This window comes from Macrobrachium nipponense, chromosome 40 (assembly GCF_015104395.2).
Source record: "Macrobrachium nipponense isolate FS-2020 chromosome 40, ASM1510439v2, whole genome shotgun sequence".
NCBI lineage: Eukaryota > Metazoa > Arthropoda > Malacostraca > Decapoda > Palaemonidae > Macrobrachium > Macrobrachium nipponense.
Window position 1 is genome coordinate 49,015,984 of NC_061101.1, and position 26,776 is coordinate 49,042,759.

Below are 26,776 nucleotides of genomic sequence, written 5' to 3' on the forward strand. Positions count from 1 at the left end.
AAAACTATCTTGAATATATGAAGAAATATTGAAACTCGAATTTGGTTAACATTCAAGTTTCGTCAAACCATACAGAAGGCAATGGATCTTGGCCCTGAATGAATAGTTTGTGTTAATAAAGGCAAAGTTGTCTTCTGAAACTTTATCAGTTTAGTACCGAGAGAGAGAGAGAGAGAGGAGAGAGAGAGAGAGAGAGAGAGAGTTTTAGATGAGGAGATCGAGAGAGAGAGAGAGAGAAGAAGAAGAAGAAGAAGAAGAAGAAGAAGAAGGAAGAAGAAGAAGAAGAAGAAGGAACTATTCTAAAATGAACCAAAATCACTGTACTATTTAGTGAATATGTTCACAACAAAATGAAGCAAAATTGTGCCAAAAAAAGGTGAATTTTTCCCTTAAAGATGAATCCACAGAAGCCATTTTATTCTTGCATAGTTGAATATGCTTCGGGGGAAACATGAAGGTGATCTTAACATGGGCGCGGAAGCAGCAGAACCAGAGCATGGCAAAATATTTATGTAAAAAATTCATAAAATCCGCAGTTAAATATCACAACGGCTTTAAAAACAGAATTACAAATATCACACAAGAGAAACACACGGTGCTATATATATTTACTGAAAATTCCGATAGAGACAAAGCCATGCGGAATCGTCACGGAAAAGGGATAGATCATACTAGATAAAAGTCAACCTTCATAAAAAAAAATTGACAAACTGGAAGACTTTTCTGAATTAAAAACTGTGTTGATGCACAACAGTGGACCATTAGGATAAGGAAGTCTTCTTCTTCTTCTTTTAAATAAAGAAGGAAAAAATGCGCCGAAGTCTCTAATTCGGTGCAATCAAGTTTTCTGTACAGCCGCTACTGTGTATAATCAAGGCCACCGAAAGTAGCTTAACTTTTAGTGGTCTCAGTATAATGCTGTATGAGCCGTGGCCAGCGAACCTTTTAACAACGGCCCGGTGGTGGGCTGGCCTATATCGCTACCAGACGCACGACTATAGCTCACTTTAACCTTACATAAAATTTTAAAAAACGACTGAGGCTAGAGGGCTGCAATTTGGTATGGTTGATGTTTGGAGGTTGGTAGACCAACATAACAATTTGCAGCCCTCTAGCCTCAGTAGGTTTTAAGATCTGAGGGCGGACAGAAAAATATGAAAAAATATGCGGACGGACATACAAATAGTTTTCTTTTCAGAACTCTAAAAAGTAGACTCGAATGAAGTTTCAAAGTAGGAAGACTATGCATTACTGGAAACTAAAATTCATAACAAAGCAGACCTCAAATGGTCAGGAAATTGGCAAATGGGCAGAGCTCATTCTTCACTCGTACTGGAAAATTCCTCATCGCTATTTTTTTTTTTATTTGTAATAAATACCACCATTTATCGCCAATAAGGGGCTCGTTCTATTCTATCTAGCATCAGGATCCGCAGCCACAAGAATAGTGAACAATTTTCGTATAGGAAGGAATATAGAATTTAGAATTTAGGCCAAAGGCCAAGCGATGGGACCTATAAGGTCATTCAGCGCTGAAAAGGAAACTGACAGTAAGAAGGTCTGAAAAGTATAACAGGAGGAAAACCTCAAAGCAGTTGTAATATGAAACGACTGTTAAGAAAGTGGAAAGTCAGATGGATAAAAGGAATGAAAGGGGTTGCAGCTAGGGGCCTAAGCCACTGCAAAGAACCGAAATTAATGCCTACAGTGCACCACGTGAGGTTCACTGACGGTACTATTCCCCTACGGGATATTTTTCGTATAGGCAACGGCGTCACCAAGGTGTTTGAAAATACGTACACTACATACGGATTTACGCCTAAGATACATTGGGCATGTTCACAGCATTATATATGACCTATTTATGGGAAAACTCTCTATCACGAGAGTTTATACAATATTCTAAGGGGTCCACAATAATAAGAATGTTAAAAGTTCGTGTATAATTCATAAACAATTCATAAAAGCTTTCGAACCCTTCCCTGGGATCATCTTCAGGGAAGGGTTCGAAAGGTTTTATTAAGTGTTTATAAATTATACACGAACCTTTAACATTTTTATTATTGTGGACCCCTTAAAACATTATGACCTAAGTTGCAAACTTTTCATCAAAACCCGGTTTTGGGTCGAGAATCTAATGAAACCCTGAGTGACCCATTTGGGACACTAATAAAATCCTGGGTTATAACTTTATCGTAGCAGCTAACGAACATTTTCAAGGGCGAAGCGTAAAAGTATCGAGAGAGCATACGAGAAAAAGGACATTCATCCATCATCCTGAAAATTACGACATACAAGAGAAACTAGATTGCTTTCCCTCTCCCGCGAGAAATATCGACACCTGACGAGAGCATTTAATTCCACAGAGATAATAAAGTTCCGGGCGCCATTCTCCATCTAATGCCGTTTAACAGTCAGTAACTTAGACCAACCTCGCCCCGAACAAATTTCTGTAGCCATCGTAACGTAGGAAATCAGATGAAGATCCGGGATAATCCAATGTTTGAGGCCGAGGCCTTCTCTTATTAACTGAAGATAATTGCATCAGAAAAGAGGAGAGAGAGAGAGAGAGAGAGAGAGAGAGAGAGAGAGAGAGAGAGCGTGTTCACGGTACATCATAAGATTCTTTGACAAATACTACAAAAAGGAAAGCAAACACCGGCACACAAAAATATATTTGTGTATATATATATATATATATATATATAATATATATATATATATATATATACATATATATGTATATATATATATATATATATTATATATATATATATTATATATATATATATATATAGATATATATATATATATATATATATATATATATATATATATATATGACTTACCATCAGGAAATGAATACTGTGGGGGGTAAGGCAACACTGGCACCAAAGGTGTGGGTGGGGGTGGAAGATAGGGTGAAACATAAAAATAAAAGGAAACTAAAGATAATGAAAGATATTAGTGTTTAAATTTATAGTTTTCAAGGTCGCTGAGATGCACAGTGACACTTCCGATGTCCTTTAAGCCTCAGTTCAACCCTGCTAGGAAGGTGGGGTGGTGGAAAGGTGTTGACAAGTAAAAGTAACCGAAAACTACAGATATTAATGTCTAATCCATAGTTTTTGACGTCGCTCAGATGAATCGAATTACTACCGATGCCCTTCAAGCCCAAGTTCAGCCCCAATAGAAAGTAGGGTGAGAAGTGGTGAAATATAAAATGACAAAAATGCTGGGCAATGTAACTGAAGTAACTATCTCAACAGGAAAGGAAGAAAGAGAGAGAGAGAGAGAGAGAGAGAGAGAGAGGGCGTTTACCGGCTATCATTCCAGTTTTCCCTGACAGCGCCAGGTTCGTCAGCTAATATATATACCTTTATATATAAGCTGGGAGGTTGGGGATGCGAGAAGAAATAGATTTAATTTGCATGCAGAAAATTTGTAAATTCCACTATCATCTCATCTCGAACAACACACAAACGAAATAAAGCACCTATGAAATATTTCGTTCAAGAAAATTAGTCTTGGATCAGTACTGGGTGCACATTTTGTATGCTGGTATACATTCTATCCATTAACAGCATTTCTTTCATATGACACAGAGGGATCAAGAGATTTTCTCTTTAGTAACTTATATTTGTTGGAGATGAGTGGAAATGACTCATTGAAAGAAAGGTCCTCACCAGTTTAACAAGCGTATGGATTTAGGAGGCAATTTTAGATGAGCAATATTCACTAGTCACTCCCACATTTAAAATTGAATCGTTGTGCAGAAAACCGCAACATCAGCCAGCACATCAACCCCATGACAGACAATACAGTCCACACACTTCACTTCAGTTGTGCAAGCACTCTCTCGCCTCAGCTCATCTATCCAGGATTTCTGGAGCTTCCTCTTCAGTATCAACAGTTATGGCTTCGACCATCGACGGAGGGTCTCTCGTTTGTCAATTTTTCAAAAGTCATATTCTGACAGAGATCTTTCAAATTCTCAACCGACCCCTGATCCCCTTTTCCTGTCGAGAGCAACCAGATTCGCTGAACAGCAGAAGCACCAATATGGCATAAATGTGCCTCCTCGCTGTCGAACTTCTCAGTTCCAGAGGTTCTTTTATTCCTCACACCGTTGGACTGTGGAACAGCCTCCCTATAGAGGATGTCAAGTAGTTGGAATTTCAGAAGTTCAAGCGAAGGTCCGGTTCGTTACTATCCTAATAAGATTCTCCTCTCATTTTAATGCATTTCTATCTATTAATGTATTTTTTCTTGTTTACTAAGCGAGTTCCATTCTTTCTTATTTCCCTTGACCTCCTCTTAGTAATTCTTAATCAATACCATAATCTTTGGAAGCTTGAATTTCAAGTCAATGGCCCTTTTGGTGGGCTTGTTCCTCATGAACAGGGTTCATGTTAATAATAATAATAATAATAATAATAATAATAATAATAATAATAAAGCAGATGAAGTACAAGGGTCTAGATGTGGAAATGGGATATAACCCTACAGTTGCACTATGAAGTAACAGTTAGAGAGGTTGAACAGCAAGGTTGAAGAAATGAAGGGGGAACTGAGTAAAAGTAAAAGGCTAGAAAATAGATACAGCTAGGAGCCGAAGGGACGCCACGGTGCACCACCAAAGGCCAAGTGCTGGGAACTATGAGGGCTAAAACGGAAATTGAGAGTAGAGAGGTTTGGAAGGTGACAGGAAGATAATCTCACAGGAGAGGGTGGATATCACGATGGAAGAGAGAGAATATGAATGGAGGTAGCGGTGAAAGGAATGGAAGGGGTTGCAGCTCGGGGCCCAAGGCTGGGACGCTGCAAAGGATCTATAGTACACCGCGTGAGGCGCACTGGCAGCACTACTCTCCTACGAGGAATATCGACGGAAGGCAAAAAGCAACTCTGATTCCAATTGCCGCTTCCACTACGCATTCTGTTCTTCACTAAGCAACGCCGTCCCCATTTCAGTCTGCGAGTTTAAGATCAATAGGCCCGTTTAAATTTCTAATCGGCTCCTCATTCGCGGAACAGATTGGGAAATTCGCGATTTCCAGCACCAAAGCTGTTGGGGACTGGCGCTCTAGACATTTGCGAGGAATTTTCCAATGGTAATGAGTTTCGGCGTGATTCTGAAGCTCTGCAATCGAGCTGTCCTATTTGATAACAATATTTGTCTTTCTCGTCTTATTACTAGATAAGAAACCGATTTTTTTAATTTATGTTGAGCTAAAATCGATTACAACGTCAAATTTGCATTACTTGCTATCACAAAACCACTGTATTAAGATGAGTTACAAGAATTAAGGACACAGCCTCTTTCCTGATACTGCAAATAAAAAATGCAAATAAATGTCTTCACATAAATGCTGCTCTAGCGATGAATTATTTTATCTTAAAATGTATGCTGATATTCAAATTATACAAAAAATAAGCCACAACGATATAGATACAAATACATACACACACACACACACACACACACATTATATATATATATATATATATATATATATATATATATATATATATATTATATATATATATGTATATATATATCTTGAATATTTGATAATGAGGACTGGTTGTCCTTGAAAGCTTGCAACTTATTTTTTAAAAATAACTTCGCTAGATGCCATCTAGTTTGAATAAGGACCTTCTAGTAATTCTACCACTGCACATAACAATTGTGTATGTGGTAAGTTGATATAAATATATATATTACATCAAACATCCTTAAACAATTCCACAGTGCAGCTCAATTCATTTTCTCTTGGGTTACATAGTAAAACAGCTCCACTGTATGAAAGTAAAATATTTATTTTATAAAAAAAAAGTAAAATAATCCAATTCTTCCAACGCTCTACACCCTTAAAATTTGATGGGCATTCGATGCAGTAAAAATTAATTAAGACCAAAGTTTTGTTGCCGGTGATTTTAGCAGTTATTTTCCTAATGGAACTAAATGACTAAATGGGAAACAAAACAATGACAGAGAGAGAGAGAGAGAGAGAGAGAGAGAGAGAGGAGAGAGGAGATAGAGAGAGAGAGAGAGAGAGAGAGAGAGAGAGAGAGAGAGAGAGAGAATATTAGGTCAAAATATTGACCTAAACCAAAATACTTATCTAAACCCAGATATTGACCTAAACCAAAATATTTTCTTAAACCGAAATATTGACCTAAACCAAAATATTTACCTCAACCGAAATATTGACCTGAACCAAATTATTTACCTAAACCGAAATATTACCTAAACCAAGATATTTACCTAAACCGAAATATTTTCTTAAACCGAAATATTTACCTAAAGCAAGATATTTACCTAAACCAAAATATTGACCTAAACCAAGATATCTATCTAAACCGAAATATTTACCTAAAGAGAGATATACCTAAACCAAAATATTTTCCTTAAGCCAAACTATTTACCTAATCGAAAATACGTATTTTCTTATACCAAAATATTTTTTTAAACCGAAATATCTACCTAAACCAAAATATTGTCTTAAACCAAAATATTGACCTAAACCAATATATTGACCTAAACCAAACCAAAATATATTTTATCTAAACCAAAAAATAAAATATTTACCTAAACCGAATATTGACCCCCCTAAACGAAATATTTACCTAAACCGAAATATTTTCTTAAACTAAATATTGACCTAAACCAAAATATTGACCTAAACCGAAATATTGACCTAAACCAAAATATTTTCTTAAGCCAAACTATTGACCTAATCCAAAATATATATTTTCTTATACCAAAATATTTACCTAAACCAAATTTTGGGCTGTTATTCTTCAAAATTCCTTTTCCCTTCCTGGAAAGATGAAACCTTTAGATGTTGAATTATCAGACTCAACAAAAAATTTCGAAACGACGCCTTACATATCAAGTGACTTTTCCTCGTGGATGGCTTCTCCCATTCTTATATTAAATTGCCCATCTCATTCAAAATGAATTCAGCATCTATTTCCACTGACACTGCTAGGAGTGAAAAGAGTGAAAAGGTTTAAAAGGTGTAACAGAATGAAAACCTCGTGGTTGCACCATGAAACACGTGCTACTGAGGGTGGAAAGTTAGATGGAAGAATGGGAATACAAAAAAAGGTACAGTAAAAGGAATGAGGGGCAGCAGGGACACTGCATGCAGAGACCCTTAAGTAATGCCTACAGTGCATCATCGTGAGGCGCACTGTCAGCAGTAACCCCAACTCACCACCTACGGGGAATACAAAAAAGAAATACATACAAACAAGAACAAATATACACACCACTGAAATGAGCAGTACCCAATTATTATAGAGGAGTCACTCTGTCACTCATTATGAAAATGTGTCTCTTCGTCAACCGTTATCGAAAACCCTCCTTCTTCCTTAGAGTCCCTCTTTGTCAAGAAAGCGAAGAAAAGAGAGAGAGAGAGAGAGAGAGAGAGAGAGAGAGAGAGAGAGATGACAGCTAGCTGTTAGTGGGACGGTTCCTCTCGATTGATGACGACTTATCTGTCTTTCCTGAGTGATGGTGGAAGGAAAACAGATTGGATTCCGGGGATTGTGGATGGCAGCTGCCATTACTCTTTTTTAATGCCATGTCGGATGCGACACCATTTTGCACCGAACGTCGGTAAAACAGTTGTTATTTCAAGAGTTAATATTAAGTAGGTTTTAATTACTTGGAATCTGAGTGCTCACTTCTATTTCTTCAATAACATCTTCCAATGCAACTGACAAAAAAGTGACCATAAAGCTTTATATGCCAGTATTTGCTTACAATAATATATATATATATATATATATAATATATACATATATATATATATATATATTATATACATACATATATATGTTATATAATATGTATATATATGTATATATATATATATATATTATATATATATATATATATAGATATATATAGATAGATATAGATATGATATTATATACTATATATATATATATATCTCATACATATATATATATATATATATCATATATACTATATATATACATATCTACTATATATATATATATATATATAGATATATACATAAGATATATCAGTATCATATCGATTCATCACATATACATATATATATCTGTACTATATATATATATATATATATATATATATATATATATATATATATATATATATATATATATATATATATGTGTGTGTGTGTGTGTGTGTGTGTATACATATACATATACATATATATATATACACACACACACTATATATATATATATATATATATATATATATATATATATATATATATGACCCGACGAAACAATAATTTTGTTTACAGTGTACGTATATGACCTGAAAACCAAGCATTCCGTTTACAATATATGACCTGAAAGTCATTCATTTTGTTTACAATATATATGACCTGAAAACCAATAATTTTGTTTACGATGTACATGACCTCAAAAACCAAGCATTTTGTTTTCAAAATATATGACCTGAAAAACCAAGCATTTTGTTTACAATGTATTTGACATAAAAAAAGTAACTAATTATTTAGAAATATATTCTCGTATGGACCTGCCAAAAAAAAAAAACACCCCAGTCATTTTATTTACAGTGTTTACTGAAAACCAGTCATTTTGTTTACAATATACATGGACTGAAAAAACAACCATTCTTTCCTTTATGAATGGAAGAAGGCCATTTTTTCCAACACCTCAATATTGGTCGTTTGGTAATGACACCTATCTAAAACCAAAAGGCTTCAAATGAGTCCTTTCGAATATTGAAAAAAAGGAATAACTGTGATAATGACATCTTTGCTGTTATCATGACAATTAGCAGTCTCATTTGTCGAGGTGACAGTAGTAGTAGTATCTGAAATGTGTGAACATTCATATGTAACAAAGCAGAGGCCATTAACTTTCTAAGAAATTTTTTTTCAGAGCAAATTTCCCATTTGAGGACAAGATCTAAATAGAACCAAAATTATAATGAAATGTGTAATTATGAGCATAATTAAGTAAAAGTATGAAATAACCGCACAGAGACGAGAAAACGCCCAAAATAATTAGAAACAGATAAACAGCAACTGAGCCGATAAAAAAACTGTCAGAAATATGCAAGTGAAGGATGCTAGTAGTGGTATTCAGTTTATGAGAATTGAGACAAAGCCAAGAGTAGAAATGGCATAAGGAATAATTCCTGACTTCTTAATAAAAACTTAAAACGCTCCTGATCTTCCTGAAATGGGGTATTCATTCGTTAACAGGACCATAGTTTTGTTCCCTATAGACTTGCGCTGTTCCAATAAAAATCTACGAACCGTCGTGAAAATACCTACCACCAGTGCATGGTTGTAGGTTAGTATCCATAACACTTCTTAGGTTCCAAAATAAGAGAAACCCAACAGCATCTAATATTCAAACATTCTCGTAGTTTAGTTGGTTTCATGAAATTCAGGCTGCCAGGTCAAGTTCGCCAACATTCATATCATGCTTCCTTAATTACTCATCAAATTTCATTACATCTCATGACAAAATGGTGCATGTTCTCTGAATATAAGACACACTGTCACACTAATCTAGAATTACTCTATTCTACAAAGTACTGATGACAAAAGATTAAGATGAACTTGCTGACTGTAATGGAATTTGGAATCAAATAAGTCTTCAAGTAGTATCACTATACTAGGAACAAAGAGAAAAAAATCTAAAGTGTATTGAAACGGTGTCAAAGAATCAGTGAACATTAAAAGGTCTTCTAGACCATGTCAACAAGGTAAGGCCTTGTCCACACTGGCGGGCACTGCCCGACGGGCAAACACTGTTCCCATAACCTGTTCCACTATACTGACTGACCGAGTATAGAGCCAGACCGATGCGATTGTCTGCTAACACTGCTTCAGGAGTGAGAGAAAATATAAACAGCTAGAAGTGCCCGACGGGCATGCCCGCTAGTGGACAGTCCATAAGAAGAACGATAATGACACCAACTCCATTTACGAGCGACAATATTTGCAGTTCAAAGAGAAAGTTTTCTAGGATGGCTATTTGTCTGTCCGTCTGTACTTTTTCTGTCCGCCCTCTGATCTTGAAAACTACAGAGGCTAGAGGGCCGCAAATTGTTACGTTGATCATCCACCCTCCAATCATCAAACATACCAAATTGCAGCCCTATAGCCTCGGTTGCCAACAACAAGCCACCATCCGGGCGTGGCAGAAAGCTAAATGGGCAGTGGCTGAGAGTTTCATACATTACTATATGCTATACAGAAAACTCGATTGCACCGAAGAACTTCGACGCATTTTTTACCTGCTAAAGTAGGCTCTGCATCTTTACAAAGCAAAGCAAAGCAAAGCAAAGCAAAAAAAAAAAAAAAAAAAAAAAAAAAAAAAAAATGGAATTTCCCACTGATATTTAGCTGTCTAATTAGACATATCCCTCACTCATTTTTTTCTGGTTGTGGGAGAAACCACTCTGCCTCTGCATAACGTGCGAAATTGACGGACACTCAAGAACAAAATTTTCTATAACTGAAATAAATCTACGTCAAGACACTTTATGACTGCCTTAGAAATCTTAAATCATGATAATAAGGGGCGAGTGGCTAAAGGGGCTGTCAGTAACATTCACGTCAGTAAATATGAGTGATAATGATAATAACAGCAGCTTTAAAACGCTACATAAGGAGTGATTCATTGGACAATGAATAGAATGCGGCAACATCAGAATTTCACAGAGATTCACCGTGAACTTTATCCAGTACCAAAATGTAAAAGCAAGAGATAGAATAGTATATAGAATGCAGGCCAAACCCAAACGCTAGGACCTTTGAAGTTCATTCAGCGCTGAAACGGAAATTGACAGTAAAAAGATCTGAAAGGTGGTGTGTGTGCGTGGAAAGTACGATGGAAGAAAGAGAATATGAAAAGAGGTACAGTAAAGGGAATGAAAAGGGTAGCAGCTTGGGGCCGAAGGGACGCTGCAAAGAAAATTAAGTAATGCCTACAGTGCACCGTATGAGCTGCAATGACATTATCCCCCTTAGGGAGCCAAGCTTTTTGTTAACCATTCAAAACATTCTCAGCTTTACTTTTTTGCAAATCTCTATTGGCAGTTTTGTTATTCAGTGCTACACTGAGTGCCCCAGAATAACATTGATCAAGTTAGTGTAAATAAAAATTGCCAATACAACATTTGAATGAAAAACGTATTATGGTAACACTACTCTTGAAGCAAATGAAAATCATAGTCGACCTAGTAGTGAAATACATTTGACCAACTGGAGACAGACTGATATTACCAACTTTGTTTACAGTCCATTTATCTGCATGCGGGGTGTTATTAACACAACCTGAAGAATATAGACTGCAAGTCGTTAGCAAAGCCAGTAGATTATTGTTGGATCGTCGTGTGCTCTCCTATCTCTCTCTCTCTCTCTCTCCTCTCTCTCTCTCTCTCTCTCTCTCTCTCTCTATATATATATATATAGATATATATATATATATCATATACTATATATATATATATATATAAATATATATATATATATATATATATATATATATATATATATATATATATATACATATATGTATATATATCACATATATATGCTATTCAAAAGATATTATCCTTCTTAAGGGCACGAAAGGCCAAAAGTCACGACGCCTGAATAGCGTTAATAAGAGGTAGGTGTGTGTGTGTGTGTGTGTGTGTGTGTGTGTGTGTGTGTGTGTGTCAGGATGGATATCACCCTTCAAATTCCCTCCAAAAGACAACAAAAACTGATTCAATTATTCGGAGACTCAAGTTGGTATTCTTTTTGTTCCCTCTCTCGATACGACTGGATCAAATACAATTCGGCTAATTAAGTCTATAGACTTTCTGCCTTCACACACAGAGATTACCGAACAAGATACATGCCAACCAGTCAGTACTGACCTGGCTAATGTTAACATACAATAGTTTTAGTACGAACAGACATGAACAATTATCTCTGCATCATTTTAAGATATCTTCAGGCTGGACAACATTCTCGACTCTTTCCAGATAGCAAGTTACAATTGGTGCCTTCGATATCGCATATGCGAAATTTAAATCAGTAATATCTAGTTATACAGTCACTTCGTTTTACTCACCGTGTGTGTTGTGTGTGTGTGCATTAAGCTACAAATGTCCTTTAATATCCAATTCGCTCTACCTCGGAATTAATATATTTTCGTATGCGAGTGTTAACGAAGGGGAATTTTTTAGTTGATAATAATTTCATCCTCTCGTGCGTTCAAACCAGCGCCCAGCAGAGGAGAAATCAGGACTTCAGTGCCGTGACTTGTTGGCCGAGTCGATGTCTGCACTGAAGTCCTGATTTCTCCTCTGTCCGCTGGGCGCTGGTTCGAACCCCATGAGAAGACGAAATTATTATCAACTAAAAAATTCCCTTTCGGTTAACATATATGAAAATATATTAATTCCGAGGGAGAGCGAATCGGATATTAAAGGACATTAGTAGCTTAATGCATGTATATGGATCACGGTGATGTGATAAAAATACATATATATATGTATATATATACATATGTATATATACATATGTATATATATATATAATATATATATATATATATATATATATATAAAATTAACATTATCATAACAGCAATAATCATAAAAATCATATGATTAAAGATTATTATTATTACAACTGAAAATTTAACCAGACACGTTGAAAGACTTGCAGGAATCAATACCGATTCAAAGTAACTAATTGTCATATTTATTGTGGCTTCAAAATGTTTTGAAAGCCTTAAAGCTTGCCTTTCAGACATAATAATAATAATATAATAATATTCTTACTACAATGGGCGTAATGTCTGTCCGTCCGTCTGTTATTCAATCATGGCCAAACGGCCGGTTCAATGGGCATGAAACTTGGCAGGGTTATAGTGGGGACCCATAAGATGGTTTATAATGGGGTTTCATCCTACCTCCCTCCTCCCCCCTCCAAAGAGGGTGGGGGTGAGAAGGGATTCCCTGAAACGGAGCTGGTTCTGCCCGTGAAACGAGGTTGGTTACGCCCGTAGACTTAGTTTCTTTACGAATTTTCATACATAATTTCTGTATACATATGTTTGTTAGTAATAATTATAATAATAATAAATTCTGTTCCTGCAGCAAATAGACAACTAGAAGAATTGACAATTACTAACAATGTAACACCTTGGGTGAAATTCCAATCGTCTCACTGATATTTACAGCGACGGCCAAACAACAACAGCTACAACAACAACAACAACAGAGACAACAACGAAACTCCAGAACAAACTTGAGGAATACACAGAATGACGCTGCCGAGTAAGGCAAGAGTAATTCATAATTCTGAGCTGAAGTCTCCCCCCAACCCCCTTTTCAACTTTCGAAATATTCAGGGGACGTCTTAATTGATTTACAGTCTTTTATGCAACACCGAAAGATCTTTTTAGGTATGAGTAAATAATGTTCTTCAGTATTTAAAAACAAATCAGCCATTACTTGACATAATTAGCTTCTGTATTCGGAAGTAAAATGTTAAGTAATTATTTATAAAAAACATTCATAAGTTACTGTAAGTATTTTTGAGGTAAATCTTGTATAGTTTTGAGCCTTCTCTGGTGTCAAGTCAAAACCTTTATTAAGCTAATAAAATCGTTTGCTGTTTTCTCAAGGCTTCTCTCAAAAAAAATAAATAAATAAATAAATAAAATTTCTATGGTAGGACGTTAAGATTTTCGGTATCAACATGAAAAACATTTTAACGCTTTTAGGTATTCAAGAAAATATTCGACATACCAAATGAAAAATGCAAAACTATCCTGACATTAATTTTAGCAACATTGTACTATTTTCAATGTTTTCCACTGAAAATTCTCAAACACTCGCTGAATATGACAAACATCATTCAAAGCAGTAGTACAAGATTCAGCGAAGGTTCCCTAATCTTCGCTTACTCGGGAGTAAGCCTACAAAATACTTTGCTGTTGTTGTTCTTGCTTGGGTTGGGAAGGGGGGGGGGCGGGGTAGGAAAGCCTAACAAGGTCTGAAAAGGGTGTTTCGCGTTGAGTAAAAGATACAGGAATTTTCGGATAGGATATTTATGAGTTATTTCTTAGAATGAAAATGTAAAAAATAAGTAATTTGCATACCAAACAGTTCTGAAAATTAATTTCTAATAAAATATAGCGTATTCATCTTAATTTTTCGTTGGTGAAACAACGCTCTCTTTGTACATTTTAGCACGGGCCCAAAGTAAGCCTGAGGCCGGATCACGCCTTGTTTAGCAAGGAAATTGTTGTCATAACGCAGAGATTCCATTACAAAATCGTAATCAGTATAAATTGCATTCGAAAAAAAATTTTCTTTTCGTAAAATATCTAGAATATTTTCTCAAAGTATAAACTGCAAATAGCAGCAATACTCAAGACTACATTTCTCAAATATTTAGAAACCGTTTCGGAAACTTTTTAACGCCTTTTTCCCTAATGAATCAGAAACCTTAATAAAACACTGTGCGGAATATACCGCTCTGTTTTGACCAAAATTACTATAGAATGACATAACAATTTTGCTACTGTTGTCCGTGACAATTTCAAGCCTCCAGTACTGATGAGAAAACGTTCATAGTAATGTGAACTATTACCCTTTTTCGACAACCTGGCAAAAACGTCCCGTTTTCTTCGAGACAATGTTTCCTCTCCACAGTTAACCAAAATCTTCGACCTGCAACAAGAATATTCAGCAACTATATGATTAGCCATATACTCTTGTGCCCTTCTCCGAATTATCTAATATAATTCAGCATGTGCCAAGGATTCGTTCTTTACTTACGGTTTTTTATTTGCTTCAAACTTATTTGTGATATGTAGGCGATTTGCTGCCGACATGTTTATGACATTTCTTTATTAGCATGTGATTTGTTGCCAACATGTGTTTATGACATTTCTTTATTGGCACCTGTCAAATAACGCAGAGAGATTATTGCTGCCTCTAAGTTCATGACAAACATCTGTTGCCTTATTTGAAAAAATAAGTATCAGTATCTTGCCATGGACTGATAGTAAAATAGCAGATATCAGCGTTTACCATGTGTTGATAATAAAATAGCAAATACCAGCGCTTGCCATGTACTGATAATATTAAAATTCATTACTGACTTCCCATGAATTAATAATAGAATAACTATCAGAGACTTGCCATGCATTGATTAATAAAATAAAATCCATAAGTGACTTGCCATGTATTGATGATCAAGTATAAACTACCATTAACTTCCCATTTATTGATAATAAAAAAATCCATTGCTGACTCACCACGTATTATTAATAATAAAACGTCAACTGTCAGTGATTGCCATGCATTAATTACAAAATAACAACCATCAGTGACTTGCCATGTATTGATAATAAAATAACTAACAGTGACTTGCCATGTACTGTTAATAAAATATCTATCAGTGACCTGCCACGTATTGATAATAAAATAACAACTATCAGTGACTTGCCATGTATGAATATATTAAAATGACAACAAACAGTGACTTGCCATTCACTAATATCGTCTTCAATGGAACTCAAAGGACCTCTTAAGAAGTTCCTCCACTCAAGTCTTTTCTACGTTTTATCTTCCAAAAGCTTCCTGTCATCTCCACCAGCCTCCATTCTCATGATGGTCTTTTTATTCTAGCAATAAAATTTTTAAAAAAGCTATCTCACGCGTGATATGTTTCTGAAGCTGAAAAATGTTCCACTGGTATGTTTCTGAAGCTGACAAAAGACTCCAGTGATATGTTCCTAAAGCTAAAAAAAAATCCAATTTCATGTTGTTGTCACAGAAGAATGTTAACATTGAACGGGACAATAGTTTTTATATGGGGATTTTTTATCTCACTCTCTCACACACACACACACACTATATATATAGTATATATATACACATATGTATAATATATATATATATATATATATATATAGTATATATATATATATATATATACACGTGTATATATATATATAAATATAAGTAGATATATATATATATATATGTATGTATAATGATATATATATATATATATATATATATATATATATATATATATATATATATATATATATATATAACACACGCACCGACACACACACACACACACACACACACACACACACACATATATATATATATATATATATATATATATATATATAATATATATATATATATAATGCCATAATATATATATATATATAGTTTTTTTTTACTGCAACGCCTATATATACTATTTCCATGTCGTGAAAAACTACTTGTAAAGATTTATTTTTTTAACTAATTTTAGATAATCAAAAATAGCACCTTTATATATCAGTGGAATGTATAAAATAAATTATACTTTTACATCAGTGATGAATAAAATATATCATAAACTTGTGGTATATGTTTGTATTTTTATTATACTGTAAAAAATGTTGGTGGCGAGTGATTATTTTTTTCCTTGCCGGTTGGAGAGTCCAGAGGTCCACACCAGGCCTCTTTGTTTCTTAAAAACCTTGTCATACTTATGAAAAGGCCCCGCAGTTAATCTAAAGCAACCAAACACCTCCACCCCCATTAATTTATCCATAAAGTTATTATTATTGAGTACACCGGGCCTTTACAAAACATGTATTGGAGTATTAGACAGACTATATTTGGTTGCAATCTTTCATCCATTGCAATTCAGGAAAGAATTGTCAATCAATACAAGGCGTGATCCGATCTCCAGTTTACTCTGGATGTGTGTAAGATTTTCCCCTCACGAATAAGTTGTAAACATTATATTCCTAGTTTTTAACGTAAATCAAAATGTGCTAAAATCTACGGTCAAAATGCTACATTTTATTAGAAATAGTTTTTCTGTAGTTTAACTTGCACATTATTTACTTTACACAGTAATATACTTTACTATATAATTGTGGATTTTCATGACTCACATTGTTCATCACGAGATTGTAAATTTCTCAGTAACAATAATAATAATAATAATAATAATAATAATAATAATAATAATAATAATAATAATAATAATAATAATAATAATAATGACATCAAGCTGTATGGTAAGAGCATCAAGGAAATAGATTCCCTAATCCAGACTGTAAGGATTGTATCTGGGGACATCAGGATGGAGTTTGGAATAGAAAAAATGCGCCTTAGTCAACATTACAAAAAGGCAAAGTAACGAGAACTGAAGGGATAAAGCTACCAGATGGGGAGCAACATCAAACACATAGATGAGACAGGATACAAATACCTGGGAATATGGAAGGAGGAGATATAAAACACCAAGAGATGAAGGACACGATCAGGAAAGAATATATGCAGAGACTCAAGGCGATACTCAAGTCAAAACTCAACGCCGGAAATATGATAAAAGCCATAAACACATGGGCAGTGCCAGTAATCAGATACAGCGCAGGAATAGTGGAATGGACGAAGGCAGAACTCCGCAGCATAGATCAGAAAACGAGGAAACATATGACAATACACAAAGCACTACACCCAAGAGCAAATACGGACAGACTATACATAAACACGAAAGGAAGGAGGAGGGAGGACTACTAAGTATAGAGGACTGCGTCAACATCGAAAACAGAGCACTGGGGCAATATCTGAAAACCAGTGAAGACGAGTGGCTAAGAGTGCATGGGAAGAGGACTAATAAAAGCAGACGAAGACCCAGAAATATACAGAGACAGGAGAAAGACAGAAAGAACAGAGGACTGGCACAACAAACCAATGCACGGACAATACATGAGACAGACTAAAGAACTAGCCAGCGATGACAATTGGCAATGGCTACAGAGGGGAGAGCTCAAGAAGGAGGAAAACTGAAGGAATGATAACAGCGGCACAAGATCAGGCCCTAAGAACCAGATATATTCAAAAGTACGATAGACGGAAATAACATCTCTCCCATATGTAGGAAGTGCAATACGAAAAGTGAAACCATAAACCACATAGCAAGTGAATGCCCGGCACTTGCACAGAACCAGTACAAAAAGAGGCATGATTCAGTAGCAAAAGCCCTCCACTGGAGCTTGTGCAACAAGAAACATCAGCTACCTTGCAGTAATAAGTGGTACGAGCACCAACCTGAAGGAGTGATAGAAAACGATCAGGCAAAGATCCTCTGGGACTATGGTATCAGAACGGATAGGGTGATACGTGCAAACAGACCAGACGTGACGTTGATTGACAAGGTCAAGAAGAAAGTATCACTCATTGATGTCGCAATAGCATGGGACACCAGAGTTGAAGAGAAAGAGAGGGAAAAATTGGATAAGTATCAAGATCTGAAAATAGAAATAAGAAGGATATGGGATATGCCAGTGGAATCGTACCCATCATCATAGGAGCACTAGGCACGATCCAAGATCCCTGAAAAGGAATCTAGAAAAACTAGAGACTGAAGTAGCTCAGGACTCATGCAGAAGAGTGTGATCCTAGAAACGGCACACATAGTAAGAAAAGTGATGGACTCCTAAGGAGGCAGGATGCAACCCGGAACCCCACACTATAAATACCACCCAGTCGAATTGGAGGACTGTGATAGAGCAAAAAAAAAAAAAAAAAAAATAATAATAATAATAATAATAATAATAATAAGTACGGTTTAAATTTGCAATATAAAAGAAAGGCTATGAATAATAATAATAGTACTGTTACTACTAATACTACTTCTACTACTGCTAATAATAATAATAATAATAATAATAATAATAAGAATAAGAATAATACTAAAGTACGGTTTAAATCTGCAACATAAAAGAAAGGCTATGATTAATAATAATAGTACTATACTACTAATACTACTTCTACTACTGCTAATAATAATAATAATGGGTGGCAATTTGCAAGATGAAAGAAAGGGCTATGTATGAACTGATTAGGAAGAGGCTTATGTTTCCAGGTGAAATTGGGTTTAGTTCAAAACCCTTTGCAGGACGCTAACACAAATATTGTTGTATCAGAGAGGTTTCTCTAGAGATAACATGCAGGAATTCTAGATTCAAGAACAGAAGTGAATAATTGTCGTTTGACATGCGTGGATTAAAAGAAAAAATAAAAATATAGAAATAAAAACGCTAAAAAGAATGCGCCCATAAATCGAGTTTCCGCACAGCGTATAATGCTGTATGAGCCGAGGCCCATGAAGCTTCCGGCCACGGCCCGGTGGTGGCTTATCCCATTGCCAGACGCATGATTATGGCTAGCTTTAACCTTAAATGAAAATATAAACCACTGAGGCTAGAGGGCTGTAATTTGGTATGTTTGATGGTTGAAGGGTGGATGATCAACATAAAAATTTGCAGCCCTCTAGCCTTTTTTAAGATTTGAGGGCGGACAGAAAAAGCCGTCTCAATGGTTTTCTTTTACAGAAAACTAAAATCGAACGCTTTTGAACACAGCTGTCTGTGCGACATCTGTGGGATGAACGTCTAACCTGTGAGAAACAAGGAGACAAGACAATGAGGTGAAACACTTTCCATAAGTAAAGAAATTGCTCACAGGACTGGTTCAACTCATGGATAAAAAAAAGGCTACAAGTTACAAAAAAACAAACAAAAAACTAATGGTCACTTAATACCAAGGAATAGCCAGTGCGCAGGTGCATAATGAAGAACATACAAATTAGTAACGTTTGCCGATGAGTCTCTGGCAATGTGTAGGCATTGGTTGTAAGACCGTGTCAATGTTTGCTATTATAGAGAAATAATTAATGATTTGATGCTTGGCTGACTTCTATTTTAAATCACCATTTTGTCCATTTGGACAGGCTCAGGAGTAAGGAGGAGTTCTTATTGAAAAAATTGAATTAAAAAAAACGAGATAGGCGCAAAAAACGACAAATATAGGCGTACAAAATTATTAAAACAAGACAAAAGGTAAGTTGAGTTGAATATAGAATTTAGGCCAAAGGCCAAGCACTAGGACCTATGAGGTCATTCAGCGCTGAAATGGAAATTGACAGTAAAAGGTTCGAAAGGTGTAACAGGGAGGAAAACCTCAATGCAGTTGCACTGTGAACCATGTGTTAGGAGAGGGTGGAAAGTAAGATGAAGAAAGAAAATATGAAAGGAAGTACAGTAAAAGGAACGAAAGAGGTTGCAGCTCGGGGCAGAAGGCACGCTGCAAAGAACCTTAAGTAATGCCTACAGTGCACTGAATGAGGTCCACTGACGGTACTAAACCCCCTACGGAGGACAAAAGATAAGAGTCAAGTAAGGAAAAGACAGTAGTCAAAAAACAAAACTGATACGAGACAAATAAAAAAAAAATAGGATTCAAAAAAGGAAAAAGATCCGAGTCAAAAAAGACAAGTCAAAAATTAAAACAAAGATAGGAGTTAAAAAATAAAAAAAAGTCAAAAAGAGAAAACAATAGGACTAAAAAATAAAAAAAATAAAGGAGTCAAAAAGATAAACAATTTAAAAAAAAAGATAGGACGTAAAAAGGAAATTCTTCTACAAGAATAACGATTTCGTACCCAGATTACTTTAGGTTTCGCAAAATATTAACTTAAAATGCAAAAAATCACAGCCAAATGTCAAGAGGCAAGACCTTCGTTCGTCGGAGTAAGAAAATAGAAAAAAAAATACCAGTGGTTGCAAAATCATAAGCTCATTTGATGAGCAGTAAAATAATTAGGAATTCCTAAATTAATTTTTAACATAATATGACAACTCTGCATTTTTTTACAGTATTACTGAAATGAGTCATTAAAATCATGTATATCGAAATGTAAATAGAATTACTATTAGCAATATTGCTGGTAATTCTGACAGTTAACCAACATGGAATTACGAACTCCTAAATTAATTTTTAACAGAATGTGACAACTCTGCATTTTCGTTACAATATTATTGAAATGAGTCACTAAAATTATGTGCATCGAAATATTAATAGAATATTTATTAACGCAGACAAAAGCGATTATTACTAGTAGACAACCACCAAATTTTTGAGACTTGTCAAATTTAATGGATAAAAGTAATAACCACCGAGCAGGGTCAAACAAACCTTCCTTGGTGAAGGACGCAAGGCAAAGACTACAATATGTTAGTGGGTGGCACAAAGCAAGGGGTTCAGTATAAGGTTGGTGAATGACACAAAACAAGGCTTCATTATGATGTTGGTAACTGGCACAAAGCAGGGGCTTCATTATTAAGTTGGTAACTGCACAAAGTAGGGATTTCATTATTATGGTGGTAACTGCACAGAGCAGGGATTTCATTATGATGTTGGTAACTGCACAAAGTAGGGATTTCATTATTATGTTGGTAACTGCACAAAGTAGGGATTTCATTATGATGTTGGTAACTGCACAGAGGAGGGATTTCATTATTATGGTGGTAACTGCACAGAGCAGGGATTTCATTATTATGTTGGTAACTGCACAGAGCAGGGATTTCATTATTATGTTGGTAACTGCACAGAGGAGGGATTTCATTATTATGGTGGTAACTGCACAGAGCAGGGATTTCATTATTATGTTGGTGCCTGGCACAAAGTAGGGATTTTCATTATTAACTTGGTAACTGGAACAAAGCAAGAAAATCATTATTGAGCTGCTGACTGGCACAAAGCATGGAAATTCATTATCTTGCTAAGAAAAAATACAAAAGAAAGTAGGAGAGCATAAATCTCATCCCTTATAGAATCTAAGGCACTGAATCCGAAAACCCTTTTGAGGACTCCCGCAAGAGGGTACTTACCGGCAGGACTCTTGTTGAGGCAGTTGCAGCAGGAGAGGACTCGAGGCCTCCTCCGCCTCTCCTGGGTCATGATGCTGCCCTGAATCTGACTCGACACCACCTGGCGAGTCACCTCGGCCGGGCCCACGACCACCATCACAAAGTTACAGCGGCACCGGTGGCCATTTTTGTGCGCAGAACGATTACACACTAAGCTGGGAGGTCTCTACGTAGTTCTCCAGATGCTCCCTTCTTCTTCTCCTTCTCCTTCTTCTTCTTCTTCTATGTTACCAGCAAAAACTGAAGAGCGTCGGAAGAACAAGGGCACAAGTGTCGGCCGATCATAATCGTTTGAGTCCGTCAACTAATTAATGAACGCCATTTATTCATTTGAAGTTCCTTAGACTCAAACAATAGAATTTAGGAATCTCTTTCCGCAATCGTCTCGCACAACCATTTCGGAGAAAAAACAAATGACGGTTTCCTTCTATAATTGGTTTTAAAAGAAAATAAAGATTTTTATCGCCATTAAATTATTTACTTTTCATGTAGCTGAATTTGGCGAAAATAAATAAATGAATAAATAAATAAATACATATTTTATCAAATGACCTACAAAATCATAAAGATATAAATAACGAACATCAATCCGATTTGGCAAAAATAAATAAATAATTAAATAAATGCATATTTTATCAAATGACTTACAAAATCATAAAGATATAAATAACCAACAGGTGTCCGTACCTAGAATTCATTCAGGGGATGCAATCAATTTTTTCCGTTCACCGTTGAAAATGAAAGCGAATTATCCAAAAAGAGAATTTAAAACATCGTTCACATGTTAAGAACTGAAAAGAAATTTATAAAATATACTCAACTGTTAATGAAAAATACACTAGAACTGCCATAAAGGAAAACTATTCCATTCATTTTTCACTCAATTCTAACGGCAACGGTACAAGCGACCAACGTCAAAGTAGGTTCGGGGTAGGCGAGGTGGGGGCGGGGGCCAAATAATAATTTTTGCTGTTCATCCACTCGATTATCTAAATAAAAACATATAAATTATTAAACCGGGACAAAAAAAGAAAAAAATAGCTTAGTTAGCAAACACCGCATTCAGTACAATGCACAATTATATATTCTAACCTCATTTAAATAAAATAATTTAACACTATTTTACTCTCAGATATTTTTTTACAACTTTTGGCTTGACTCGCATGGATCATCAATGGCAAGTATTGGAAGATTTTTCTTTGGTAGTTCAATTTCTTTAATATTTCAATCTCCATGAAAGATCTCTCGGAATTATATTAATTATTATGGAGCCCCTAACGGAGTACGCAGGCTAAATTATTTACCGCACAAAAGAGACATGCACAGACGATGCAAAACTATATTTCTGTTTTTCTACAAACTTCAACTGCCTTTATTTCCGGCTCTTTCCTTAATTTCTGCCAAGTCGAGTCGGTCCTAACACTTTGTACTACTCTCCCGCGTACCTGAAAAGATAGAGAGAAAGGTTTTTTTTAATCATAAGCATCTTCAGGGCAGTGACAATGTAAAAACTTTCATACATTTTCATAAATACTAAACACGTAAGGCAAGAGGAAATAATAATAATAATAATAATAATAAAATAATAATAAGAATAATAATAATAATAATAATAATAATAATAATAATAATAATAATAATAAACGCCTAAGTCCAGAGGTCAAACTATAATAATAACATTTAAATATATACACCTATTTTGACCCTGTATTTGACCATGACCTCTATGGGCGCTCTACTAGCCTGTTTAAGTAGCACGGAAAAAGCCGCTATTCGCAAAATAGAGAAGAATCTCTACAAGTGTAACGCTGCTGAAGTAGCCATTACGTTTAATAAAATAATAATAATAATAATAATAATAAGAAGAAGAAGAAGAAGAAGAAGAAGAAGAAGAAGAAGAAGAAGAAGCAGAGCAGATAGGGTGATACATGCAAATAGACCAGACGTGACGCTGATTGACAAAATCAAGAAGAAAGTATCACTCATTGATGTCGCAATACCATGGGACACCAGAGTAGATGAGAAAAAATGGGGAAAAAATAGATAAGTATCAAGACCTGAAAATAGAAATAAGGAGGATATGGGATATGCCAGTGAACATTGTACCCATAGGAACACTAGGCACGATCCCAAGACCAAGTGAAAAGGAATCTGGAAAAACTAGAGCAACAGTGCACATAGTAAGACAAAGTGATGGACTTCTAACGAGGCAGGATGCAACCCAGAACCCCAAGCCATAAATACAAACCCAGCGAATAATAATAATAATAATAATAATAATAATAATAATAATAATAATAATATTTCGGAAGGAGACCCTCTCGTAGACATGTTTTGTTAAAAATGATTGCTGCTTCAGCACTATTAATCTTGAAGAGAGTGTTCTCTATTTTTCCGATGACGGCTTTTCTAGTTGTTGCTTATAGACTGGCGAGCAACGCACCAAAGTGCATGGTAAAATTCGGTTGAGTCATTTAGTTATTATTTGCCTATACAATTCTCTCTCTCTCTCTCTCTCCAACGCGACGTTCGGATCAGGAAGAAACGTCGCGAGAGAGAGAGAGAGAGAGAGAGAGAGAGAGAGAGAGAGAGAGAGAGAGAGAGAGAGAGAGAGAGAGAGAGAGAGCCGAGAAAGCCGTCATCAGAAAAATAGAGAAGACTCTCTTTCAAGATTAATAGCTGCGAAGCAGCAATCATTTATAACAAAATAATAATAAGAATAATAATAATAATAATAATAATAATAATAATAATAATAATAATAATAATAATAATAATAATCACCATGCACCCAAATGGATGACCACAGGAAGAACATCCTTAGTACAAAAAAACAAGAGTAAGGGAAATATAGCCAGTAACTACAGGCCTATCACCTGCCTACCAATAATGTGGAAATTACTAACAGGTATCATCAGTACAAGGCTATACAACTACCTAGAGGATACGAACACCATCCCCACCAACAGAAAGGCTGCAGAAGGAAGTGTAGGGGCACAAAAAGACCAGCTCCTGATAGACAAAATGGTAATGAAGAACAGTAGGAGAAGGAAAAACCAACCTAAGCACGGCATGGATAGACTATAAGAAAGCCTTCGACATGATACCACACACATGGCTAATAGAATGCCTCCGAAAATATATGGGGCACAGGAAAACACCATCAGCTTCCTCAAAAATACAATGCGCAACTGGAATACAATACTTACAAGCTCTGGAATAGGACTAGCAGAGGTTAATATCAGGAGAGGGATCTTCCAGGGAGACTCACTGTTCCCACTACTCTTCGTAGTAGCCATGATTCCATGACAAAAGTACTACAGAAGATGGATGCCGGGTACCAACTCAAGAAAAGAGGAAGCAGAATCAACCATCTGATGTTCATGGACGACATCAAGCTGTATGGTAAGAGCATCAAGGAAATAGATACCCTAATCCAGACTGTAAGGATTGTATCTTGGGGACATCAGGATGGAGTTTGAATAGAAAAATGCGCCTTAGTCAACATACAAAAAGGCAAAGTAACGAGAACTGAAGGGATAAAGCTACCAGATGGGGAGCAACATCAAACACATAGATGAGACAGGATACAAATACCTGGGAATAATGGAAGGAGGGGATATAAACACCAAGAGATGAAGGACACGATCAGGAAAGAATATATGCAGAGACTCAAGGCGATACTCAAGTCAAAACTCAACGCCGGAAATATGATAAAAGCCATGAACAACATGGGCAGTGCAGTAATCAGATACAGCGCAGGAATAGTGGAATGGACGAAGGCAGAACTCTGCAGCATAGATCAGAAAATACGGACAGACTATACATAACACGAAAGGAAGGAGGGAGAGGACTACTAAGTATAGAGGACTGCGTCAACATCGAGACAGAGCACTGGGGCAATATCTGAAAACAGTGAAGACGAGTGGCTAAAGAGTGCATGGGAAGAAGGACTCATAAAAGTAGACGAAGACCCACAAATATACAGACAGGAGAATGACAGACAGAACAGAGGACTGCACAACAAACCAATTCACCACGGACAATACATGAGACAGTCTAAAGAACTAGCCAGCGATGATACATGGCAATGGCTACTGAGGGGAGAGCTAAAGAAGGAAACTGAAGGAATGATAACAGCGGTACAAGATCAGGCCCTAAGAACCAGATATGTTCAAAGAACGATAGACGGAAATAACATCTCTCCCATATGTTTGGAAGAGCAATACGAAAAATGAAACCATAAACCACATAGAAAGCGAATGCCCGGCACTTGCACAAAACCAGTACAAAAAGAGGCATGATTCAGTAGCAAAAGCCTTCACTGGAGCCTGTGCAGAAACATCAGCTACCTTGCAGTAATAAGTGGTACGAACACCAACCTGAGGGAGTGATAGAAACGGTCACGCAAAGATCCTCTGGGACTATGGTATCAGAACAGATAGGGTGATACGTGCAAAAGACCAGACGTGACGTTGATTGACAAAGTCAAGAAAGAAAGTATCACTCATTGATGTCGCAATACCATGGGATACCAGAGTGAAGAGAAAGAAAGGGAAAAAAAAAAAAAAAACGGATAAGTATCAAGATCTGAAAATAGAAATAAGAATATGGGATATGCAGTGGAAATCGTACCATAATCATAGGAGCACTAGGCACGATCCCAAGATCCTTGAAAAGGAACTAGAATAAATAGAGGCTGAAGTAGTTCCAGGATTCATGCAGAAGAGTGTGATCTAGAAACGGCACACATAGTAAGAAAAGTGATGGACTCCTAAGGAGGCAGGATGCAACCCGGAACCCCACACTATAAATACCACCCAGTCGAATTGGAGGACTGTGATAGAGCAAAAAAAAAAAAAAAAAAACAAAAAAAAAAAAAAAAAAAAAAAAAAAAAAAAAAAAAAAAAAAAAAAAAAAAAAAAAAAAATAATAATAATAATAATAATAATATCACAATTCTGTATTTATG

At 35.8% G+C, this 26,776-nt stretch overlaps 1 protein-coding gene across 1 annotated transcript in view; it reads right to left on the bottom strand.

Moving 5' to 3' along the window:
• LOC135212239 (uncharacterized) overlaps positions 1-22,226 on the bottom strand; it is a 790,449-nt gene extending 768,223 nt beyond the window's left edge. Inside the window, exon 1 of the mRNA XM_064245682.1 lies at positions 21,766-22,226. Coding sequence (XP_064101752.1) covers positions 21,766-21,901 — 136 coding nt within the window. The 5' untranslated portion in view covers positions 21,902-22,226. The remainder of the gene's footprint in view (positions 1-21,765) is intronic.
• Between the last annotated feature and the right edge of the window lie 4,550 nt (positions 22,227-26,776).